This window comes from Mytilus californianus, unplaced genomic scaffold (genome assembly GCF_021869535.1).
Source record: "Mytilus californianus isolate M0D057914Y unplaced genomic scaffold, xbMytCali1.0.p SCAF_8, whole genome shotgun sequence".
NCBI classification, from domain to species: domain Eukaryota; kingdom Metazoa; phylum Mollusca; class Bivalvia; order Mytilida; family Mytilidae; genus Mytilus; species Mytilus californianus.
Genome location: NW_026262734.1, coordinates 99,292,614 through 99,317,359, shown reverse-complemented (window position 1 = coordinate 99,317,359; position 24,746 = coordinate 99,292,614). Strand labels below are relative to the sequence as shown.

General features: G+C 34.7%; 2 protein-coding genes across 4 annotated transcripts in view; both read right to left on the bottom strand.

Moving 5' to 3' along the window:
* LOC127712685 (uncharacterized) overlaps positions 1–24,746 on the bottom strand; it is a 140,626-nt gene that overhangs the window by 22,585 nt on the left and 93,295 nt on the right. The gene's annotated exons all lie outside the window — the stretch shown is intronic.
* Positions 1,949–18,939, bottom strand: LOC127712686 (uncharacterized). Its single transcript, XM_052219284.1, has 2 exons — positions 18,042–18,939; positions 1,949–4,375 (listed from the first exon to the last, which is right to left on the bottom strand). Exons 1-2 carry the CDS (start codon positions 18,872–18,874, stop codon positions 3,535–3,537), a joined length of 1,674 nt encoding a protein of 557 aa, XP_052075244.1. The 5' UTR covers positions 18,875–18,939; the 3' UTR covers positions 1,949–3,534.

Below are 24,746 nucleotides of genomic sequence, written 5' to 3'. Positions count from 1 at the left end.
CAACACTTGGTCAGCATCTCATAAGGAACATTCATGCCATGTTTAGTTCCATTACATTCAGTGGTTCTCTAAAAGAAGACATTTTTATGTATTTCCCATAGGGTCCTATGTTAAACTAAGTCCCCCACTGGCGGCCATCTTGGATGATGGATCGGCTACAAAGTAACAAAATTTGGTCAGAACCTCATAAGGAACATTCATGCCATGTTTGGTTTCATTCCATTCAGTGGTTCTCTAAAAGAAGACATTTGTATGTATTTCCCAAAGGGTCCTATGTTAAACTAAGTTCCCCAATGGCGGCCATCTTGGATGATGGATCGGCTACAAAGTAACAACACATGGTCAGCACCTCATAAGGAACATTCATGCCATGTTTGGTTTTATTCCATTCAGTGGTTCTCTAAAAGAAGTCATTTGTATGCATTTCCCATAGGGTCCTATGTTAAACTAAGTCCCCCGCTGGCGACCGTCTTGGATGATGGATCGGCTACAAAGTAACAACACTTGGTGAGCACCTCATAAGGAACATTCATGCCATGTTTGGTTTCATTCCATTCAGTGGTTCTCTAAAAGAAGACATTTGTATGCATTTCCCATAGGGTCCTATGTTAAACTAAGTCCCCCGCTGGCGGCCATCTTGGATGATGGATCGGCTACAAAGTAACAACACTTGGTCAGCACCTCATAAGGAACATTCATGCCATGTTTGGTTTCATTCCATTCAGTGGTTCTGTAGAAGAAGTTCAAAATATAAAAAGTTAACGCCGACGCCGGAATACGACGGACGACGCCGGACGACGACGGACGACGGACGACGGACGCCAAGTGATGAGAAAATCTCACTTGGCCCTTCGGGCCAGGTGAGCTAAAAATGCGTTTGAATCCTGGGGGGTAGTAGTCTCATTGGCAATCATACCACATTCTATTATTCTTATACTGATATAAATATGAAGTTATTCCATAGGGATCTTCAAAAACTTAAACCTGCGTCATTTCAGTTAACTTATCAGACGAGTGCGTGTTAAATATTTCAAAATGGGTTTGTTCGTAAATAAGCGTAGTTTTGGATCTTTAACAGTTTGGTCATGGACATTAATGAATACCAAAATTCCGGTACACACGATTTTGATTTATCCCAAAATTGATGAACTAAAATGGCAGGTTTTCTTGTATATATCATGTATATATTAAAAACATGAAATGCATTGGTTTATAAAAGCCGTACGAACTTTAGGTATTTGTATTTCCATACACGGTGTTCTTATGCATATGCATTATTGAAGAGACATTGATTGAAGCGGAATTTGTACTTGTATTGTTATTAAAAATGACCTACAAGTAAACAATGTCTATAGAGCTAAAAGAAAATTGAAAAAAACACGTTATAAACTGCATGCGTCCGATGCGTTTTCTGTATTTACCTTCATAAGGAGCGCTCAAAGTCGAATATTTGAAAACCAAGGATGTATAAGGACCGAAAATGTTGAAGAGCAATAAACCAAAAAGGACCTAAAAATATAGCCATATACATCTAAGGCCAACTTTGCCTGAGGGAGTTGAAACCTTAGTTTCTGTATAATTTCAAAATTTATAAACGGGCAATTTCAGATAGTTTGTTATAAATCATGTCAGTACCGAAGTACTGACTACTGAGCTGATGATACCCTCGGGGACTGATAGTCCACAAACAGAGGTATCGACTCAGTGCTCAATTGAATATATGTAGCACTAGTGTAAAGTATAATAAAGTTTTACAATTATAACTTAATAAAATGTTTTCAAGGAAATCATGGGTTCATTAACATAAGCCCAAGCTAAATGAATTTGGACTGACAGTTTTCTCTCCAAGCACTCGAATAAAAACAAGCATGATTGTATAGATTCATTTTTTTTTTTTATTTATAAACTAAATATGATACATCATATTAATAATATAAAATAACTCCTAACAAAATTGGTGTGTGAAAGGACAGGTTTGTACTTGGATGCGTAATGATCTTTAGATATTATCAAACGGGACAACAAATAGCCAAATCGACCCAATGTCAGTACTGCAAAGAAAGACAGAGGTATGGTAGCAATACACAGTTAGGAAAAAAACCTACGATTGACACTCATAATTTTTAACCAACCTCTTTCCCTTGCTTTCTAACGAAAAAGGCTTTTTGTTTGTGTTATGCATGTGCATATATATGGATACAGCATCTTCCATATAGTTATAATGGTGAAATATAATCTGTTTTTAGTGTAACTATGGCAAGAATAAGCATTTATTTTATACTAGATATTGCAAAAAGGTGGTGAAAATGTCACAAAAGTCCCCAAAATTTTGTCCAAAGAAGGATTTTAATCCATTAGAGTGATACTTTTCCTGAAACCATAGACATTTATCTATCAAGATATCTAAAAAACAAATAATATGCATGGCTCATTTTTCCATAAAATTGAATTGAAAAGTTCGAGGGTCAAATCTTTGTTGAAAAACACTATAATAATTTCTGGACCCATGGGCGGTACGGATGTGAAAATATGGACTTTCAAATAGAAAAATGGCCTATAAAACATGCAAAACATAATCTTGATGTTCATATAAACCCACTTGAAAGGTTATATTATTCTTCAGCTATCTAAAAATCAATTTTATTGTACAAACATTTTCATATTTAAAAAAATTCACCATGGCCAAAATGCAAAACTAAACTTCTAACTGTTTATTGCTACCTATAGCTTTTGAAGACTTTCTACATTTATCTACGGTTATGTTAAGAATCATGTCAGCTACGCAGCACTGCCCACTTAGCTGAAGATATCCTCGGTGACTACTATTTCGTCAGCAGCTAGAGCCAAATAACACTTATAAATTTGGTCCATCTGAACATGCTGAAGCACTTGTTAAGACTGCTCAACTGTCAAATCCCAAACATTTGAAAGCAAATGATGTATACAAACTTGTGCAACTACTTAAACAAAAGGAACATAAAATGAATATTTAAATGCACCTAAGGTCAACTTTGCCTGAAGAAGTTGGAACTTAAGTAAAATGAAAATAATAATTTATACATCTGATGTGTCCATAGCACATTTCATTCTTAAATTTCATAAACGCTCAAACCAGCAAATGTGAAAACAAGGATAAATAAGTACTAAAATTCTTGGGAAGCTATACGACAAAACGAGACGTTACAGGAATAACAAAATAATCTAAAGTCACCTTGGTTGAAGGCGTTGGAACTATTAGTTTATTGATAATTTCTTAAATTAGCATTACATATATCATGCAACAGGCGAATGAGTGTTGAGTGGTCTCTTCCGCCGCTGTTTTTTTTACAATGGATGAGGTATTTGTATGATCTGTGTAACACTTTATTCACTTTATACCTTAAAAAGCTAAAACTAGAATCTTACATGTGTAAAGTCAAACGACATTGGGCAATCAACAACTATATTTTCAGTTAAAGTTTTTATAATTAGTTTGACGAAATTAGACAATACTAGAATTCAGCTTGACACCCATAAAATATTTCGAAAGAATTGTTACATAGAGAAACATGGTATGATTGTACTATATGACTCGGAACTTTTCATTTCCGACAAAGGAAGACTTACTCGGTAACACATATGCCTATTTGGAGTGAAATTTTCGTCAAAGTTCGATGGAGTACATTCTCCGACTAGAATACATGCAGCCATATGGCTTGTATAAACTATTGAATCGGGAGATATACAAATAAGAGATCCACTATCTCCTGGCATTGAAAATTGTCCAAACTGTCCCTCAATGACAAAATTTTCTATACCATAATTTGTCGTCTCGGTTTTTATTAAAATAATACCTATGTAGTTTCCTTTAGTTAGACCTGTAGTTGCTCCCCATTTATAAAACTGATCGTCTTTACCTGGCGTCATGTCAATTTCTAATACTTCACCCGATACAAAACAATTGTCCTCGGTACGAATGCCGTGATTACAGACAATATTTGTATTCCTCAATTTCAACAGTGCAAAATCCAATTCAGTATTAAACGTAAGGCTGTCTGTGGAAAGTGCCATTCCACCATTGGAAATAATGTTAGCGTCTCCGGTGATGGCAGTTACATGCTTACAAGTAGCACAGTAATACCGATTTTCTCTGTCTTTCAATGGAAAACTTGCAGTCCCATAACGATTTTGATTCCCCACCTTCATGACCCTATTTCCAGACTTAAAACAATGTTTAGTAACGATCATTTCCTTATACTCACAAATTTTTACAGGTGAAATATCCGTACAATATTTACAAAGATATTCTCGAATTGATTCTTCGTTAGTTTCTTTCTTATGTATGTATATCTTTATGATGTCTCCAAATAATCCATATGCTTCAATTTGCAAGTTCCTATAACATAATACAAATGTAAATTACAGAGTTGAAAATAATTGCATCATTAAACAAAATATATTTGTTAATACATGAATTTTTACCACAAAAGTAGTATAGTTACAGACTTGTAATAATAATAAACAAACTATGAATAATACATTGTGTGTTTCGGGGTTTGTTTAAACCGATGTGGGAACTGTGGATTTTTTGAGAAAATTATTTTCTTCCAAAAAAATAACAAAATGACCAGAAAAGAATCCACAGGAATATCGTTTCAACTTGAATATATAAACTCCATTTGCTGGCAATGCTTGAATGTTGCTACATAGAACTGGTTAATTCACAATATGGAACCTGAAATTATCTTCTTTTTTTTTCTTCCAGTGAAGTGTGGTTCTCAACCGATCTTAATTGCGAATTTATAGACGTATGTACCTATGTTGAGTGCACAGAGGAAAACATATTTTTTGAAAATTGTTTGTCGAAAGATTACGTGTCTGTTTATTGTAGCTAATAGGAGTACATAGATATAAGAAGATGTGGTATGAGTGCCAATGAGACAACTCTCCATCCAAGTCACAATTTTTTTAAAAGTAAACCATTATAGGTCAAAGTACGGTCTTCAACACGAAGCCTTGGCTCACACCGAACAGCAAGCTATAAAGGGCCCCAAAAATGACTAGTTTAAAACCATTCAAACGGGAAAACCAACGGTCTAATCTATATAAACGAGAAACATTTATGAACCACATAAACAAACGACAACTACTGAACATCAGATTCCTGACTTAGGATAGGTGCAAACAAACGCAGCGGGTTTAAATAAAGGCAACAGTAGTATACCGCTGTTCGAAACTCATAAATCGATAGAGATAAAAACAAATCCGGGTTACAAACTAAAATTGAGGGAAACGCATCAAATATAAGAGGAGAACAACGACACAACAAAAACACAACATTAAAAATGTAACACACACAGAAACGAACTATAATATAACAATGGCCATTTTCCTCACTTGGTACAGGACATTTTAAGAAAAAAATGGTGGGTTGAACCTGGTTTTGTGGCATGCCAAACCCCCCGCTTTAATGGCAACGTCAAACACAACACCAAAACGACAACATCACATGACAGGACCACAATACAAATAAATGGGAGAACATATAGGACAAAGAAACACACGAATAATAGCTAACAAAAGGTATTAAACGTTTTAATAGGTACCAACCTTCCAGTCTTATATTCGATTTAGGTTTCCACAAGTGATGAAGTCCGTAATTTTAATCGAAATAAGTGTTCAAGACATGTCACCGTGTGCTGAGAAATTATTAGGTTTGCCCGTGGTTAAACGTAGATCATTCCTTCGTAATTTTTCGGACGCCATCATGAGTTGGTTGACCGTTACGGATAATCCGTTTCACAAATGATAGCAGATATGTTCCTACTGTCGTCACCACAATCCCGTCGTCCCCTTTTCCCGAATGTGGCCTACCGAAAAAGACTTTTACTGGGTTTGTACTAACATGAGCAACACGACGGGTGCCACATGTGGAAGATAATTTGCTTACTCTTCCGGAGCACCCGAGATCACCCCGTGTTTTTGGTGGGGTTCGTGGTGCTCAGTCTTTAGTTTTCTATGTTGTGTTTTGTGCAGTAATGTTTGTCTGTTGTCTTTTTCTTTTTTAGCCATGCTGTTGTCAGTTTATTTTCGACTTATGAGTTTGAATGTACCTTGGGTATCTTTCGCCTCTCTTTTAGAGTTTGTTCTTTCTGGAAAATGTTGCATTATTTTTTTTCTACTTTTCGAATTGAACTATTGTTTGTTATTACTCGTCTCCTGTCCTAGTGAACGATTTTCTAACGTTAAAATCTAATACATTTGAGATTGTGCAACATTTTCCGCAAAACAACAGTACAAATGTTTGAATGACTCGCTCAAAACGTGTAAAGATGAGATATTTTTGTCAAGATTGATCATAATTCTTAAATTGAAATACAATGTATTAAACGAAAACAAACGCTTTTATTTTAATCAATCGTCATTTCCTTCACACATCTAAACTAAGCATAAACCCTGTTAAACAACAACTTTTACCATTCTTAGTTCTATAGTTGCCTTACATAATCATATACAAAGTAAACAAAAATATCTAAAACTTTGTCATATGACTCTGAAAACTAGATATCAATGTTCAGTCATGTAATAAAAAATGTACTAGTTTTCACAGGATTAACTAAAAATAAAATATTTAAGTTTGTATTATTAACAGTAATTTAAAAGGAAATAGATATCAGTCATGTCAGTGTTCAGTCAGGTACAAAAACTGTAGTGGTTTTCATAGAAATAACTAAAAATAAAACATTTAAGTTTGCATAATTATCGAGTGATTTAAAAGGAAATTTTACATTATAGCATTGTACAAAATCTTGTCTTTGTGTACTGTTTTCATGGAATGATTATAAAGTTGATTGATTTTTGTCTGATTTACGTCTAGTGGCAAATATGTCATAAATTGAGAATTGAAACAACGGGGAATGTGTCAAAGAGACAACAGCCCATGCCACCAATGGGTCTGCAACACAGCGAGAAAATCCCGCACTAGGAGGCGGGCGTCAGCTGGCAACTAAACAAAAATGTATACTAGTTCAGCAAAAATGGACGTCAAACTAAGCTCCGAAACATATAAATGAACAAACCTTAAAAATGTTTTTATTTGTTTAAAATATTTAGTGGTATTACTGAGAAAATCAATGTCAAAAGAACCTTTCTTAGATTTTGAATGAATAATACCACCGTGACGTTTTAATTGTATCAAAATACCTTACATTAATTAGAAGGTACGATTACAATAACATCATGCCTAGATTGTCCTTAAAATTTTCATTTCATCCCAACAATATGTTCCCGTAATATATATATATATTGTTTGTGCTGTATTCAGACCCCTCTAACAAGAAATTTGTTTTGCATGCACACGTATAAAAAATGCGGTTTTTATCCAACGCAATCATAGGTTTGAACGTTGTTTTCAATTTAGACTTGTATATATATATATATATATATATATATATAAGTGCCTATAAATAGCAGCACATGACATACAAATCTATGGGAGTGTGGATTAATCAGTACAGAGATTAATTCAATTACACAAATAAAATTATAGATTGCCTAACAATGTAATTTTAACACACTATTTAGTATGTAAATATAAGAATGTTTAAAATATTTACAAAATGATGAAAATAAACGCAATATTTCGCTAGACTAACTAGCTTTATCAAGCGTGCATCTATCCAGGTGAAATCGGATGTAGATGATAAGAAACTTTTGCAGCTCAATGTATATGTTGCACTTGAATTTAGCTGCCTTGAAAATAATACATAATTTGGATGAAGTTCAAGATTTTTACAAAATTGGTAGTTGAAGTTAGCAACGTCCATTGGCCAATATTACAGGATAAAAAGGACGATGCTGTGTACTAAATTATTCTTTATCTTTCCTGTATCTTTTCTCATCTTTTTCGTTAAGACCATCAGGTTCTAAAGTGTGGAGTTGGTGGATCCAAAAATTTTCTCTTCTCCTTCTCGCCGTGGTGTCCCACTCGGTGTTGACTTCTATGATTTGGAAGGTAACATTGTCAAAAGAATGTTTCGTTGAACGAAGATGTCTTGTGAGAGGACAGTTTTTGTTGGTTTTGTACCATGAACGATGGTTATTGAGCCGAATATTAAATTTGTCCATTGTTTCTCCCACATACTGAATGCCACATGTGTCACATGTTAATATATAAATTGAGTTCTCCGTTTTACAGTTGGAATTTGAGTAGATGGTATAATTTTGTTTAGTAACAGAGCTGATGAAAGAACTGCTTGTATTGGCAGCTTTACAACACAAGCAGTTCCTTCGACCACATTGTTTGTAGCAACCGGGAGATGGAGTAGGCTGCTTTGCTAATACAGATGTCACTAATTTGTCACGGATGTTTTTAGGTCTTCTGAAGGCCATGACTGGTGGTGAGGAAAATACTTTTTTAAGATTTGAATCATTTTCTATAATTTTCCAATGCTTCTGAACAATGGAAGACACATTTTTAAAATCAGGATGGTAAGTGAGTACAAGGGGTGTTCTGTTAGCTGCTTTATTCTTATCTTTGTACTCTCGAAGTTCTTGGCGACTAGTTTTGTTTGCTCTTTCGAAAGCGCTATCAATGATGTTGTTATTATATCCTCGAACAACTAGATGTTTACGTAGTTGTCCAAGTCTAGCATTTTGCGTATTTTCAGTAGAGCATATTCTCTTGATTCGCAATGCCTGGCTGAATGGGATGCCACGGGAGCAGTGTTTAGGATGGCAACTCTTAGGAGAAAGGAATTGATGTTTGTCCGTTTGTTTGGTATGAAGGTCCGTTATAATGGTTCCGTTCTTGATGTAACTCGTAGTGTCGAGGAAGTTTATTTTCTCCATAGATGATTCATATGTAAATTTTATTGAATGGTGGAAAGAGTTACAGTGTCCTAGAAATTCATTAAGATGTTCTTAACGGTACTAGTATGGGCACAAAAATGGCCCCGTCATATGCCAACATATCTATGGGCCAACTTGAAAAACGCCTCTTGGCTAGTGCTCCATACCAGCCCTTATCATGGTTCCGATTCATTGACGATATTGATTTCAAATGGACAGATTCACAAGAACATCTTAATGAATTTCTAGGACACTGTAACTCTTTCCACCATTCAATAAAATTTACATATGAATCATCTATGGAGAAAATAAACTTCCTCGACACTACGAGTTACATCAAGAACGGAACCATTATAACGGACCTTCATACCAAACAAACGGACAAACATCAATTCCTTTCTCCTAAGAGTTGCCATCCTAAACACTGCTCCCGTGGCATCCCATTCAGCCAGGCATTGCGAATCAAGAGAATATGCTCTACTGAAAATACGCAAAATGCTAGACTTGGACAACTACGTAAACATCTAGTTGTTCGAGGATATAATAACAACATCATTGATAGCGCTTTCGAAAGAGCAAACAAAACTAGTCGCCAAGAACTTCGAGAGTACAAAGATAAGAATAAAGCAGCTAACAGAACACCCCTTGTACTCACTTACCATCCTGATTTTAAAAATGTGTCTTCCATTGTTCAGAAGCATTGGAAAATTATAGAAAATGATTCAAATCTTAAAAAAGTATTTTCCTCACCACCAGTCATGGCCTTCAGAAGACCTAAAAACATCCGTGACAAATTAGTGACATCTGTATTAGCAAAGCAGCCTACTCCATCTCCCGGTTGCTACAAACAATGTGGTCGAAGGAACTGCTTGTGTTGTAAAGCTGCCAATACAAGCAGTTCTTTCATCAGCTCCGTTACTAAACAAAATTATACCATCTACTCAAATTCCAACTGTAAAACGGAGAACTCAATTTATATATTAACATGTGACACATGTGGCATTCAGTATGTGGGAGAAACAATGGACAAATTTAATATTCGGCTCAATAACCATCGTTCATGGTACAAAACCAACAAAAACTGTCCTCTCACAAGACATCTTCGTTCAACGAAACATTCTTTTGATAATGTTACCTTCCAAATCATAGAAGTCAACACCGAGTGGGACACCACGGCGAGAAGGAGAAGAGAAAATTTTTGGATCCACCAACTCCACACTTTAGAACCTGATGGTCTTAACGAAAAAGATGAGAAAAGATACAGGAAAGATAAAGAATAATTTAGTACACAGCATCGTCCTTTTTATCCTGTAATATTGGCCAATGGACGTTGCTAACTTCAACTACCAATTTTGTAAAAATCTTGAACTTCATCCAAATTATGTATTATTTTCAAGGCAGCTAAATTCAAGTGCAACATATACATTGAGCTGCAAAAGTTTCTTATCATCTACATCCGATTTCACCTGGATAGATGCACGCTTGATAAAGCTAGTTAGTCTAGCGAAATATTGCGTTTATTTTCATCATTTTGTAAATATTTTAAACATTCTTATATTTACATACTAAATAGTGTGTTAAAATTACATTGTTAGGCAATCTATATATATATATATATATATAAGTGCCTATAAATAGCAGCACATGACATACAAATCTATGGGAGTGTGGATTAATCAGTACAGAGATTAATTCAATTACACAAATAAAATTATAGATTGCCTAACAATGTAATTTTAACACACTATTTAGTATGTAAATATAAGAATGTTTAAAATATTTACAAAATGATGAAAATAAACGCAATATTTCGCTAGACTAACTAGCTTTATCAAGCGTGCATCTATCCAGGTGAAATCGGATGTAGATGATAAGAAACTTTTGCAGCTCAATGTATATGTTGCACTTGAATTTAGCTGCCTTGAAAATAATACATAATTTGGATGAAGTTCAAGATTTTTACAAAATTGGTAGTTGAAGTTAGCAACGTCCATTGGCCAATATTACAGGATAAAAAGGACGATGCTGTGTACTAAATTATTCTTTATCTTTCCTGTATCGTTTCTCATCTTTTTCGTTAAGACCATCAGGTTCTAAAGTGTGGAGTTGGTGGATCCAAAAATTTTCTCTTCTCCTTCTCGCCGTGGTGTCCCACTCGGTGTTGACTTCTATGATTTGGAAGGTAACATTATCAAAAGAATGTTTCGTTGAACGAAGATGTCTTGTGAGAGGACAGTTTTTGTTGGTTTTGTACCATGAACGATGGTTATTGAGCCGAATATTAAATTTGTCCATTGTTTCTCCCACATACTGAATGCCACATGTGTCACATGTTAATATATAAACTGAGTTCTCCGTTTTACAGTTGGAATTTGAGTAGATGGTATAATTTTGTTTAGTAACGGAGCTGATGAAAGAACTGCTTGTATTGGCAGCTTTACAACACAAGCAGTTCCTTCGACCACATTGTTTGTAGCAACCGGGAGATGGAGTAGGCTGCTTTGCTAATACAGATGTCACTAATTTGTCACGGATGTTTTTAGGTCTTCTGAAGGCCATGACTGGTGGTGAGGAAAATACTTTTTTAAGATTGGAATCATTTTCTACAATTTTCCAATGCTTCTGAACAATGAAGCGGACGGAACCATTATAACGGACCTTCATACCAAACAAACGGACAAACATCAATTCCTTTCTCCTAAAAGTTGCCATCCTAAACACTGCTCCCGTGGCATCCCATTCAGCCAGGCATTGCGAATCAAGAGAATATGCTCTACTGAAAATACGCAAAATGCTAGACTTGGACAACTACGTAAACATCTAGTTGTTCGAGGATACAATAACAACATCATTGATAGCGCTTTCGAAAGAGCAAACAAAACTAGTCGCCAAGAACTTCTAGAGTACAAAGATAAGAATAAAGCAGCTAACAGAACACCCCTTGTACTCACTTACCATCCTGATTTTAAAAATGTGTCTTCCATTGTTCAGAAGCATTGGAAAATTGTAGAAAATGATTCCAATCTTAAAAAAGTATTTTCCTCACCACCAGTCATGGCCTTCAGAAGACCTAAAAACATCCGTGACAAATTAGTGACATCTGTATTAGCAAAGCAGCCTACTCCATCTCCCGGTTGCTACAAACAATGTGGTCGAAGGAACTGCTTGTGTTGTAAAGCTGCCAATACAAGCAGTTCTTTCATCAGCTCCGTTACTAAACAAAATTATACCATCTACTCAAATTCCAACTGTAAAACGGAGAACTCAATTTATATATTAACATGTGACACATGTGGCATTCATTATGTGGGAGAAACAATGGACAAATTTAATATTCGGCTCAATAACCATCGTTCATGGTACAAAACCAACAAAAACTGTCCTCTCACAAGACATCTTCGTTCAACGAAACATTCTTTTGATAATGTTACCTTCCAAATCATAGAAGTCAACACCGAGTGGGACACCACGGCGAGAAGGAGAAGAGAAAATTTTTGGATCCACCAACTCCACACTTTAGAACCTGATGGTCTTAACGAAAAAGATGAGAAAAGATACAGGAAAGATAAAGAATAATTTAGTACACAGCATCGTCCTTTTTATCCTGTAATATTGGCCAATGGACGTTGCTAACTTCAACTACCAATTTTGTAAAAATCTTGAACTTCATCCAAATTATGTATTATTTTCAAGGCAGCTAAATTCAAGTGCAACATATACATTGAGCTGCAAAAGTTTCTTATCATCTACATCCGATTTCACCTGGATAGATGCACGCTTGATAAAGCTAGTTAGTCTAGCGAAATATTGCGTTTATTTTCATCATTTTGTAAATATTTTAAACATTCTTATATTTACATACTAAATAGTGTGTTAAAATTACATTGTTAGGCAATCTATATATATATATATATATATAAGTACGTCTGAACCAGTGACAACACTACGACAGATTTTATCCATCGGATCACCAGTGATAGTGATACAAGGCTGAAAACACATTCTGTATATATAATTCGTCTAAACACCCCAACAATGTTAGATCTGTTGATTTACGGAAGCAAATGTTTTGTTCTTCCCTGGCCGGGATTCGAACTCATGCTTCTGAGATATCGTGGCACCAAATCGCCTTGCACTATGCCCGGCGCGCTAGACCACTCGACCACCTAGGCTCGATAAAAATCAATCTTTCGGTAGCCGGGTGTTACCTTTCCTCGTCAGTTTTTATCTAGCGTCGTAACACAGTACATGATATATAAGGCATGAAGATGGAATATTACAGATCAGCTGAATTATCTATCGTAGAGAATCTTACAAATTAATGTAGGATACAGTCACAGAAATAATTATATTATAAGTACCTCTGAACCAGTGGCAACTCTACGACAGATTTTTTCCATCGGATCACCAGTGATGGTGATACAAGGCTGAAAACACATTCTGTATATATAATTCGTCTAAATAACAGCCCAACAATGTTAGATTTGTAAATTTGCAGAAGCAAATTTTTTGTTCTTCCCTGGCCGGGATCCGAACTCATGCTACTGAGATATCGTGGCACCAAATCTCCTTGCAAAATGTCCGGCGCGCTAGACCACTCGACCACCTAGGCTCGATAAAAATCAAGCTTTTGGTGGCCGGGTGATACTTTTCCTCGTCAGTTTTTATCTAGCGTCGTAACACAGTACATGATATATAAGGCATGAAGATGGAATATTACAGATCAGCTGAATTATCTATCGTAGAGAATCTTACAAATTAATGTAGGATACAGTCACCGAAATAATTATATTTTAAGGACGTCGGAACTAAAGACAACTCTACGACAACTTTTATTCATCGGATCACCAGTGATGGTGATACAAGGCTGAAAACACATTCTGTATATATAATTCGTCTAAATAACAGCCCAACAATGTTAGATCTGTTAAATTGGTAGAGGGGTCTAAATACAGCACGAACAACATTTTCCAAAAGACAAAAAACGTGAAAAAGTATATTTTAACAGAACGCATTTGACTTACAGTTCGAACAACTGATGTTCTTAAACCCTGCTAACTGCAATGGCGATTGCCAAATAAACGGATCACCAGATGTAACAACATGGATCTTAATTATTAATATAACACCAAACAGAAAACAATAAACTTGCAGAAAAGATAGTATACCGCAAACATGAGGTGCAAAAACTAGTACACCTTATCGGGATTTCGACAATTAATGTCTCGTCAGTGATGTTAGGATTCGAAACGGTATATGGATGCCTTATAATTTACCTCAATTTTGGATAGACTCTTGAATTTTGAATAGTCGAAATAGGATGAACGGATCATACAAACCCGAAGTACGTCTTAACAAGTGACAACTCTACGATAGATTCATCCATTGGATCACCAGTGAAGGTGATACACGGCTGAAAACACATATTATATTCATAAATACTCTAAATATCAACAAAACAATGTTTTTCCCTCGCCGCAATTCGAACTCATGCTATTGGGATATCGAGACAACCCCGCCTGCACTGTGTTCAGCGCTCTAGACCACACCGCCACCTAGACTGAACTAATAATTTAGCTTTTGGTGGCCTAGTTTAACCTTTCCTCGTCAGTAGAATCTAGAGTTCTAGAGAAAAACACAGTACATGATATATTAGGCATGAAGATGGAATTGATTGCAGATTAGCGAAAAATCTATCGTAAAGGATCGTAAGTCACAGAAATAATTATTTTGATAAGTACGTCTAAACAAGTGACAGCTGTACGACAGATCCATCCATTGGATCACCAGTGAAGGTGATACACGGCTGAAAACACATATTATATTCATAATTACTCTAAATATCAGCAAAACAATGTTAAATCTGCAAATTTGCAGAAGCAAATTTTTGTTCTTCCCTCGCCGGGATTCTATAAATATACTCGCTAAGTTGATAAAACGTCATAGTAGTAATTGTAACGTATTGTATCCAAGCAATGTACTTGTTGTTTCAATGCTGTACTTTATTCCATTTTTTTTTACATAAATATCCGGATTTCGATAATGAATGTCTCTTCCGTGATGTTAGGGATCGAAAAGTATTTGGAAGGCCAATTAACTTACCTTAATTTAGGATAGACACTTGAATTCTAAAGAGTCAAAATAGGATGAACGGATGATATAAACCGGAGTGAAAATATAATACAAGCCCAAACGAAATAAATATAAACAAGTCTAAATTGAAAACAACGTTCATACCTATGATTGCATTGGATAAAAACCGCAATTTTTATACGTGTTCATGTAACAAATTTCGTTGTAGAGGGATCTAAATACAGCACAAACAACATTTTCCAAAAAGACCAATGGAGTGAAAAAATATATTATAACAAAACGCATTTGACTAGCAGGTCGAACAACTGATGTTCTTAAACCCTGCTGACTGCCATTGGCGATTGCCAAATAAATTGATCACAATGTATAACAAAATGGATCTCTATATTAATTTAATACGAAGTAAAAAACAATAAATTTGCGGCAAAGATGGTAAACCACAACAAAAGGTGCTAATGTTTTTACACCATATCCGGATTTCGACAATGAATGTCTCTTCAGTGATGTTAGGGATCGAAAAGTATTTGGAAGGCCATTTAATTTACCTCAATTTAGGATAGACTCTTGAATTTTAAAGAGACAAAATAGGATGAACGGATTATATAAACCGGAGGAAAAATATAATACAAGCCCAAACGAAATAAATATAAACAAGTCTAAATTGAAAACAACGTTCATACCTATGATTGTTCTTCCCTCGCCGGGATTCTATAAATATACTCGATAAGTTGATAGAACGTCATAGTAGTAATTGTAACGTATTGTATCCAAGCAATGTACTTGTTGTTTCAATGCTGTACTTTATTCCAATGAAGAAGGTTGTAATGGCCGAAACATATGGGAAAATTGTGTTATAGTTGTTATTATACATTCAATCAGAGACTTTATTATATATATAAACAAGTCTAAATTCAAAACAACGTTCACAGACTTGTTTATATTTATTTCGTTTGGGCTTGTATTATGTATTCCCTCTGGTTTATATAATCCGTTCATCCTATTTTGACTCTTTAAAATTCAAGAGTCTATCCTTAATTGAGGTAAATTAATTGGCCTTCCAAATACTTTTCGATCCCTTACATCACTGAAGAGACATTCATTGTCGGAATCCGGATATGGTGTAAAAAAATTAGCACCTTTTGTTGTGGTTTACCATCTTTGCCGCAAATTTATTGTTTTTTAATTCGTTTTAAATTAAGATAGAGATCCATTTGTTACACCTTTTGATCAATTTATTTGGCAATCGCCAATGGCAGTCAGCAGGGTTTAAGAACATCAGTTGTTCGACCTGCTAGTCAAATGCGTTTTGTTAAAATATATTTTTTCACTCTTTTGGTCTTTTTGGAAAATGTTGTTTGTGCTGTATTTAGACCCCTCTACCAAGAAATTTGCTTTTCATGCACACGTATAAAAATTGCGGTTTTTATCCAACGCTATCATAGGTATGAACGTTGTTTTCAATTTAAACTTGTTTATATTTATTTCGTTTGGGCTTGTATTATATTTGCCTTCGGGTTTATCTGATCCGTTCATCCTATTTTGACTCTTTCAAAATTTAAGAGTCTATCCTAAATTGAGGTAAATTATATGGCCTTCCAAATACCGTTTCGATTCCTTACATCACTGAAGAGACATTAATTGTCGAAATCCGGATATGGTGTACAAATTTTTGCACCTCATGTTTGCGGATTACCATTTTTTCCGCAAGTTTATGGTTTTCTGTAATGTAATAAATTAATAATAAGATCTATTTTGTTACATCTTGTGATCCGTTTATTTGGCAATCGCCAATGGCAGTCAGCAGGGTTTAAGAACATCAGTTGTTCGACCTGCTAGTCAAATGCGTTTTTGTTAAAATATACTTTTTCACTCATTTGGTCTTTTGGAAAATGTTGTTTGTGCTGTATTTAGACCCCTCTACCAAGAAATTTGTTTTGCATGCACACGTATAAAAATTGCGGTTTTTATCCAACGCAATTATAGGTTTGAACGTTGTTTTCAATTTAGACTTGTTTATATATATAAACAAGTCTAAATTGAAAACAACGTTCATATAAATATATATACATATTATTAATAAAAACAAGTCTAAATTGAAAACAACGTTTAAACCTTTGATTGCGTTGGATAAAAACCGCAATTTATTATTGATAATATTGTTCTGGGCGCAAACTGTAGTGCAATTAAAAATATAGGACAACGGAGTTGGCGTAAACCGTGGTTCGAATCCGACCGTAGACATTCATTTGTATCGGCCGTTGCAAAGCGGGCAGTTCAGCTTAGAGGTCATTGGTTAACTCGATTGTACCTATGTCTAGAAATTCAGCCGGCCGCGGCCAAATTTTGCTTTCTTTCTTTCTTCTTTTTTTTCTTTCAGAAGTTAAGAGAACATCATGGTATTATCGTGAAAATTATACAATATATAGCTATGGTATAATTTTCGGTTACATATATTTATACTCGGATTGCATTCCCATAAGCTCTTATGTACAGCTATAGGTTAACTTTGAGGGAAATAAGAGGATAACGATTGTAAGATAAAAGAAAAAAAAGGGTTTTACATTAATAACTAAGCAAGGATCAACATCTGAATCTCGTTGACAAATTCTTAAAAGTTCGGACACTCAGACTTATTGTTCATATTCTAATTTGGGTTTTCAAATTACTCATTTTACATGATTGTGTGCTGACCCGGCTACAATGTACATCTAAGAATGATAAGTTTCTCGAGAAAACGAGAAGATTTTCTTCGTTCCACTTCAAAATATAACGTTTCATAATTTTTTTATCAGTAAAGATTCTATATAGATCCATTATGATTGGGTTTCAGTTTTCTCTAAATGATCATAATCACAACCATATAATTTTAAGCTTTTCCCCTCATTATTAGCATGGCAACTAATGTAGAAGAAACCAGAATAACATATGAGGATTAACGGACTACATTGGTGTTTGCTCCATTGAAACATAAAATTATAACTGTCTTTTGAAGTAACAAGTATTAGTAACAGTAAGAAATATAGTTCTATTCGCGCAATCTCATTGATATTAATGTCAAAGGTAATACGAAACGAATATTTAATGTAAACACACATTTATCTTAACAAATATGTACAAACCTTTCTGTAATGGTTTTGTATTCGTGGAAAGAAATGCTTGCTCTGTTTCGTTTCCCAAATACATTTAGTATCTGCCATAATTTTATAAACTTTTTCCAAAAAAAATCTTTAAATCTATGATGAACGTCCCGAATTACTTCAGTCCTCCACGCCATTATATGTTCATGTAAATAATCTGCGATTTGATGTCTGAAACTTACATCTTGAACATCTACGGAAAATAACAGATTTGATGCTATTGAAAAAGGAGTGGATGCAAATCCAAGTATAGGTACTGATCTTATTGATATGATTCCTAAAATATCGAAAGTAAGCTGGTCAATCCAACACATCGATATATCCATCATTTTATCAAGCTCATCGGCAACTGCTTTTCTCTTGATAATCATCTGGTCGTTTAGATATTTTATTAAGGTCGTTGATATATCTTGGCTAAGGCATTCTAATAAATAGGTTTTGACTTGGCATCTAATCATTTGTATTTTCCACGGTAATCTATGCGTCCGGTCACTATCCAATTGAAAGTCCAAAGCATTACGCCTCAAAACATCAAGACATGTGTTTCCATTTAAAGGGCCCTTCGCAAGAACAGCTGTCAACTGCTCGTTTAACTCTAAAGACGTCAAAGTATTTTCCAGCACGCTAGAACTTGTATTAATAACAGGAAGATAATCTAAAAGACGCCTTTCAAAATAAAGAGATATCCTTATCGATATTTCAGAGGAATTTATTGCAAACAATCGATTATATACTGTGTTTACAGAGGAAAAAGGTTCCATCCTTTCAGAAATTTGAATGCTATATCTTTCTAGTATCGAAGAAGGACATTTCATTGTGTTAATGACATATATAACCGTTTTGGTATCAGCTTCAATCTCTACTAGCAAAGCCAGAAACATTTTATCCTGCAAAAAAATTGATACATTAACAATTTGAATATTATTCAATTATACGTCAGTAACATCAGACGTCAATGTAGGAAATAATACTCCTCTAACTTTAAACAGTGAATCGTCGAATTTTAGATATGATCCCTGTGGCAATGTTATTACGGGGGGCCTCAGAATCGTTAAGACAGAGAGGTTACAAACTTTTTGAAAAAAGGACCAAAATATCGTCCTCCATCTAAAATAGATTGGAAACAGTGTCGTCAGGTCTCAAAAGACGCTCTTTCATCGTATTGTAAAAATTGGTGTACACGGGGAAAATCTGAAAAGAAATCACTTGATTCTTATTCAAATAAATATATGAATGTTGTGGATATTCGAATATCAAATTTGGAAAATAGTTCAGAAATAAATAAAAGAGTACATAATACGCCTATTTCTAGAATAAGAAATAAACACCAAGAACTTTCAAAGCAGTTTGTGTTTGTACCGGCCGACCAAGCAGCCAACAATGTGATGGTGGTATGCCGTAGATACTACACGGACGTTCTTAAGAATGAAATTTTAAATTCATCGACATTCAAGTTCGTGTGCTCCACAAGGAGTCATATAGTAAACAAACATATAATAACCACAGCTTAAGGCCTTTTCTGAACATTTAAAGTTCCCTACTATGTATTGGTTACCTAAACTACACAAAAAACCAGTAAAACATCGTTTCATCTCGGCCTCTAGTAAGTGTTCTACAACTAATCTTTCGGTGCTTTTAACTAGTTCTTTAACTACTTTCAAAGAACTAATCATTAACTTTTGTAATAAAATATATAAAAATGGTGGAATTAACTTTTTTGGAGTGTAAAAAATTCTTTGGATGTTTTAGATTAATTACGTGCTTTTGATGGTCATTTTGATTATGTTGACAGTTTTGACTTTTCAACTCATTACACTACACTTCCACACAATCTTATCAAACAATAGTTTTCCAATTTGATTAAATGGTCGTTTGGTAAATCTGAATGCAAATATATTTGCTGCAACTCAATTAAAGCCTTCTTCTCTAATGAGAAAGACAAATTGGCTAGATATATTTACTGGAGGTGTGATAAAATGATTAAAATTGTTAATTTTCTCTTTGATAATATTTATATACGTTTCTGCAACAGAGTTTATCGCCAACTTGTAGTAATTCCTATAAGCACTAATTGCGCCCCTTTAAATAAATGTCCTGCCGAAATTTATCCAAAGGAACTTACTTTAAATTAATCAAATACAAACGGTAATAACTGTCCTTTCCTAAATTTAGATATGTCAGTTTTATACGGGAAACTCCACACTTAAATTTACGACAAAAGGAACGATTTTTCAATCCCTATTGTTAATTTATTACTTTTTTGGATGGTGATGTTCCTTTGGCACCATCTTACGGTGTTTATATATCACAACTCGTTCGCTATGGCCGTGTTTGTTGTGACGTTTTTTATTTCAATAAACATACTCTATGTATTACTGGTAAATGATTAAGTCAGGGATTTCGTTACCGCAAATAACTTAAAACCTTTACTAAATTCTTCCACAGATATAAAGATTTGGTTTTGAAGTTTAATTGTACCTGGAAAAGCTTATTTCAAACGGGATAGCACACCTCATTTTTACGGAGATGTTGTTACCGTGCTTGGAAATTTAGAAACGATCCTGGTAAGCTGATCGATCCTTTAAATAAACTTATTCTATAACGTAACCAATTCAACACAATAATTAGATCTTTGAGTATTGTTTTATTGGTATTAATATTGATTTTGCTATCAGTAAATTAAAAGCAAACTCAATATTATTGTTATTTACATATGCATATTCATGGCTCTACAATCTGTCGATACCTGTATCTTGAAATTGCACAAGGTCATGTTTTTCTCTGACTGTTTAAGACGTCTTTACACTAAATCCATTGGATGTTGGATGTCTACTGATTGCAAATTTAGTCTTAAATTTATGACTTTTTTTATTAGTTGTTATTGGCTTTGAACTAGTCTGGACAAAGGAAAACCATTCCATGAATAGTGAGAACACACATATTGACACTTTCTGGAATAAATCTTTTATCGTACGCTACAGGCGTAATACATACAGACCTCTAAGGTAAATTTACAATAATAGGTAGTTCATAAAGAGCGTAGATTGTATAGCAGATGTTGCATGAATACCATTCATACGATTATCTTGTCGACGCATCTGGTCTCGCGCCTTCAGATTTTCATGCTGTTTCCTCAGTTTTTGAGTTGTTTGATCGTTAAAATATGTTTGTTTCTCAACTCACTAGCGGTCGACATGTTTTTATAGCTAGATCTCTAAATACCAAAAATAGCCGTCATATATGTAATTTTACTGATTGTGGCATCTGTGTTTTGAATATCCCCTTGGTAATTTTCGTCCCAGTTTTTACTCAGTTTCGATTTGCATGTCCGGTGATGCATGCATAACAGAAGAAGCTTACAGTACCCTGTCGATCCACTCGTTCTCGAAGCTTACAGTACCCTGTCGATCCACTCGTTCTCGAAGCTTACAGTACCCTGTCGATCCATTCGTTCTCGAGGCTTACAGTACCCTGTCGATCCACTCGTTCCCGAAGCTTACAGTACCCTGTCGATCCACTCGTTCTCGAAGCTTACAGTACCCTGTCGATCCACTCGTTCTCGAAGCTTACAGTACCCTGTCGATCCACTCGTTCTCGAAGCTTACAGTACCCTGTCGATCCACTCGTTCTCGAAGCTTACAGTACCCTGTCGATCCACTCGTTCTCGATCTTATTAGACTTCATTTACTTCCTTGGTTTGTGTCTGTTACCTTTATTTATTTTATTATTCGATTTATGGAAATTGAACATCTGTGTACTCCTGTTGCCTCAATTTATGAAAACGTTAATATGTACATCATTTCTATTTATCACAAAAAAAACAAAGAAGTTTACACAGAATGAAGATAACAAAGGTGACAAATTGCAATACAATGTAGTTGCTTTATAAAAGCAAAATTTTCTACGTTATACATATAAGGTAAGACAAGGAAAATTTCTAACCTTTGTTGATAGTTTTCCTGATTCGTCTGGCTGAAGAATGCATACGGTAACGATAAGTTCAGTTTTACAAATATCGTATTCTTGAATATATTGACCATTCATACCCTTCACTGAAAATTGACCGTTGGTTAATTGCAGACACTTGGCAAACATTTCATCGCATATAAATCGTATATGAGGTGACTGTACGATTGTATTGTTCATCGTATCCATGGAATCGTTTAATCTCGTTTGCAGTAGTCTTAGTCTGGGAAAAGTATCATAGTTATACTTAATCATGTTAATCACTGTAAAAAAGACACATAGTATTTTGGTAAAGTCATTATAACAGAATTTAACGTCTGTGGTAGTTTTCAGTTGATTTCTATAGTTTGTTCTTATGTTGTACTTTACACTACTATCCCAGGTTGGGGAGGGTTTGGCGCCAACAAACTAGTTTAACCCCGCTACTTTCTAAATGTACCTGTCCCTAGTCAAGAGCCTGTTACCCAATGGTTGTCGTTTTTTTGTTGCAGCTGTATATCATATTTGTTTTTCTCTTATTGTTTTGTAATAAATCAGCCTTTTACTTTTCTCGTTTGAATTGTTATATATTTGTTATTTCGGGGCCTTTTAACGCCTACTATGCGGGTATGGGTTTACTCATTGTTGATAGTTATAAGGTGATAATAGAAGTTAACTTCTATGTCATTTGGTCTCTGGTGGCGAGTTGTTTCGTTGGCAATCATACCTCATCGTCTTATTTTTATATTTATTTTGATGGGTTTGAAATCCTAAGACTTATGATTTTGAATGTCCCTTTGGTATCTTTTGCTTTTCTTTTTATGAAAATTGAACGATGTCTTCGTCCTATGGTCCTATCCTGGAGAAAAATTATCTCATAGGACTTTAAATCACATCTTTTGCTTTTCCAATCAAAAACTTCTTTAACATGATCACGTTAAAATGTAGAAAATGTAAATAAACCATCGCCAGGTGCAGATTGTCCCCCGAGACTTTACCCAAAAGCATAGGACAATATTTAGGGACACTTCTAATTAATTGAAGTTTTTTATGTATGTTCATAGTGCAAATGTTGGAATGTCAACAGTATATATGATGTTTTTGCTTAACGAAATTTGTAAGCACTTGGCACAACCATTTGTTCACCTCCGACCTTAATTTAGTACAAAAATGTACAAGTGCTGTCATTGGTAATGAATGATGCATTCGGAGCTGGCGTGACCTCTATATGTCGCAAGATGACACAATGCTGTATACACAAATTCTATATTAATCTGCCAATGGTGAAAAGGAGAGGGTTAGATAGCGAAGACGGCAATGGCCTTATTTAAAAATATAATTGTCATATGGCTAATCATATGTGACAAAAGCTTGATAAAAAGCAAACAGGTAAGCTGTATTCACTGTCCCATGAAAATGAAGTCAACGATTCTGACCTTATGTCATTAAGAAAAAAAAGATATATATAATGCACCGCTTGAAAAGAAACTTTTTTTGTATATAATTATATATACATATATCGATTATCCATCTTTTGAACCTTCTTGAATATAAATATTTCAACAAAAAGGTCTGTCATTTTTCGTTAATAGTAAACGGATTGATATGTCATAAGTGATGGCAAAGATTCAGAGAACTGTTTAGTCCAGTCAAAGTGATTTTTTTCCAACTACATGTATGATATTCTTTCCGAAAACAAGATATTTGTATCAACGTATACGCTGTGCATTTTTTATGAAACAAAGTTAGACTAAATAGCACATACTGATTCTTACGGAAATGTTGTTTATCGAGCCCAGAAATTTAGATATGATCGGGGGAAACTAAATATTATTTTTCCATACATGGCTCTACAATATGTCCACAAGGTCATGTTTTTACCTGACGGTTATGACGTCTTTACATTAAATCAATTGGATGTTGGGTGTGTATTGATTGATATTTCAGTCTTAGATGCATGATTTTTTTATTAATTGTTATTGGCTTTGAACTAGCTGTCAGTAACTGCGAGTACTCTAAGATAATTACTTACTGTCTTTTCTGTAGTTGTGATATATAAGTACCCTCAAAGGTCCGGTCTGTTTTTTTTTTTTTTTATTTTTTTGTTAGATGTATTTCTGCTTTGTATCGATCTGATGAGTTAACCCCTTTTCAACTGATATTAACAGTTTGTTTTTATGTTGTACTATTATCCCACTGTTCACGGTTGGCGCCTTCAAAATAGTTTACCCCCGTCATATTATGTATGTGCCTGTCATTAGTCAGGAGCCTTTAATTAAGTGGTTGTCGTTTGTTGCTGTATATCATATTTGGTTTTCGTTTATCATTGTGTACATAAATCAGGCCGTTAGTTTTCTCGTTTGAATTGTTTTCCATTTTGGCAATTTGGGCCTTTTACAGCTGACTATGCGGTATTGGTTTGCTCATTGTTGACGGCCGTACGGTGACCTATAGTTGTTAATTTCTATGTCATTCCGTCTCTTTGGGAGAGTTGTCTCATTGCCATCAAACCACATCTTTTTTTTTTATAATTATGTCAATTTTGTTAAATATATATATCATATACTTATCATTAATATGATATATAGATTTGGCATATGCGTAACGAATGGAAGTAAACTGGACAATAATTCACAGGCTGATAACCCATACCAGGAGCCTCTCATGCAACTAACCAATAACAGTTCCTCTCGCGCAAGTTACTTCCGGTATTTTCGATGTCGTTTATGGTATTGACATTGC

What these genes read in the sequence shown, in the direction of transcription:
- LOC127712686 (XM_052219284.1), bottom strand. Translation starts at nt 18,874, where the DNA reads ATGAAATGTCCTTCTTCGATACTAGAAAGATATAGCATTCAAATTTCT. An exon ending in TACAAAACCATTACAGAAAG is followed by an intron (nt 4,376 to 18,041) that starts GTTTGTACATAT and finishes ATTATGTTATAG; the next exon opens with GAACTTGCAAATTGAAGCAT.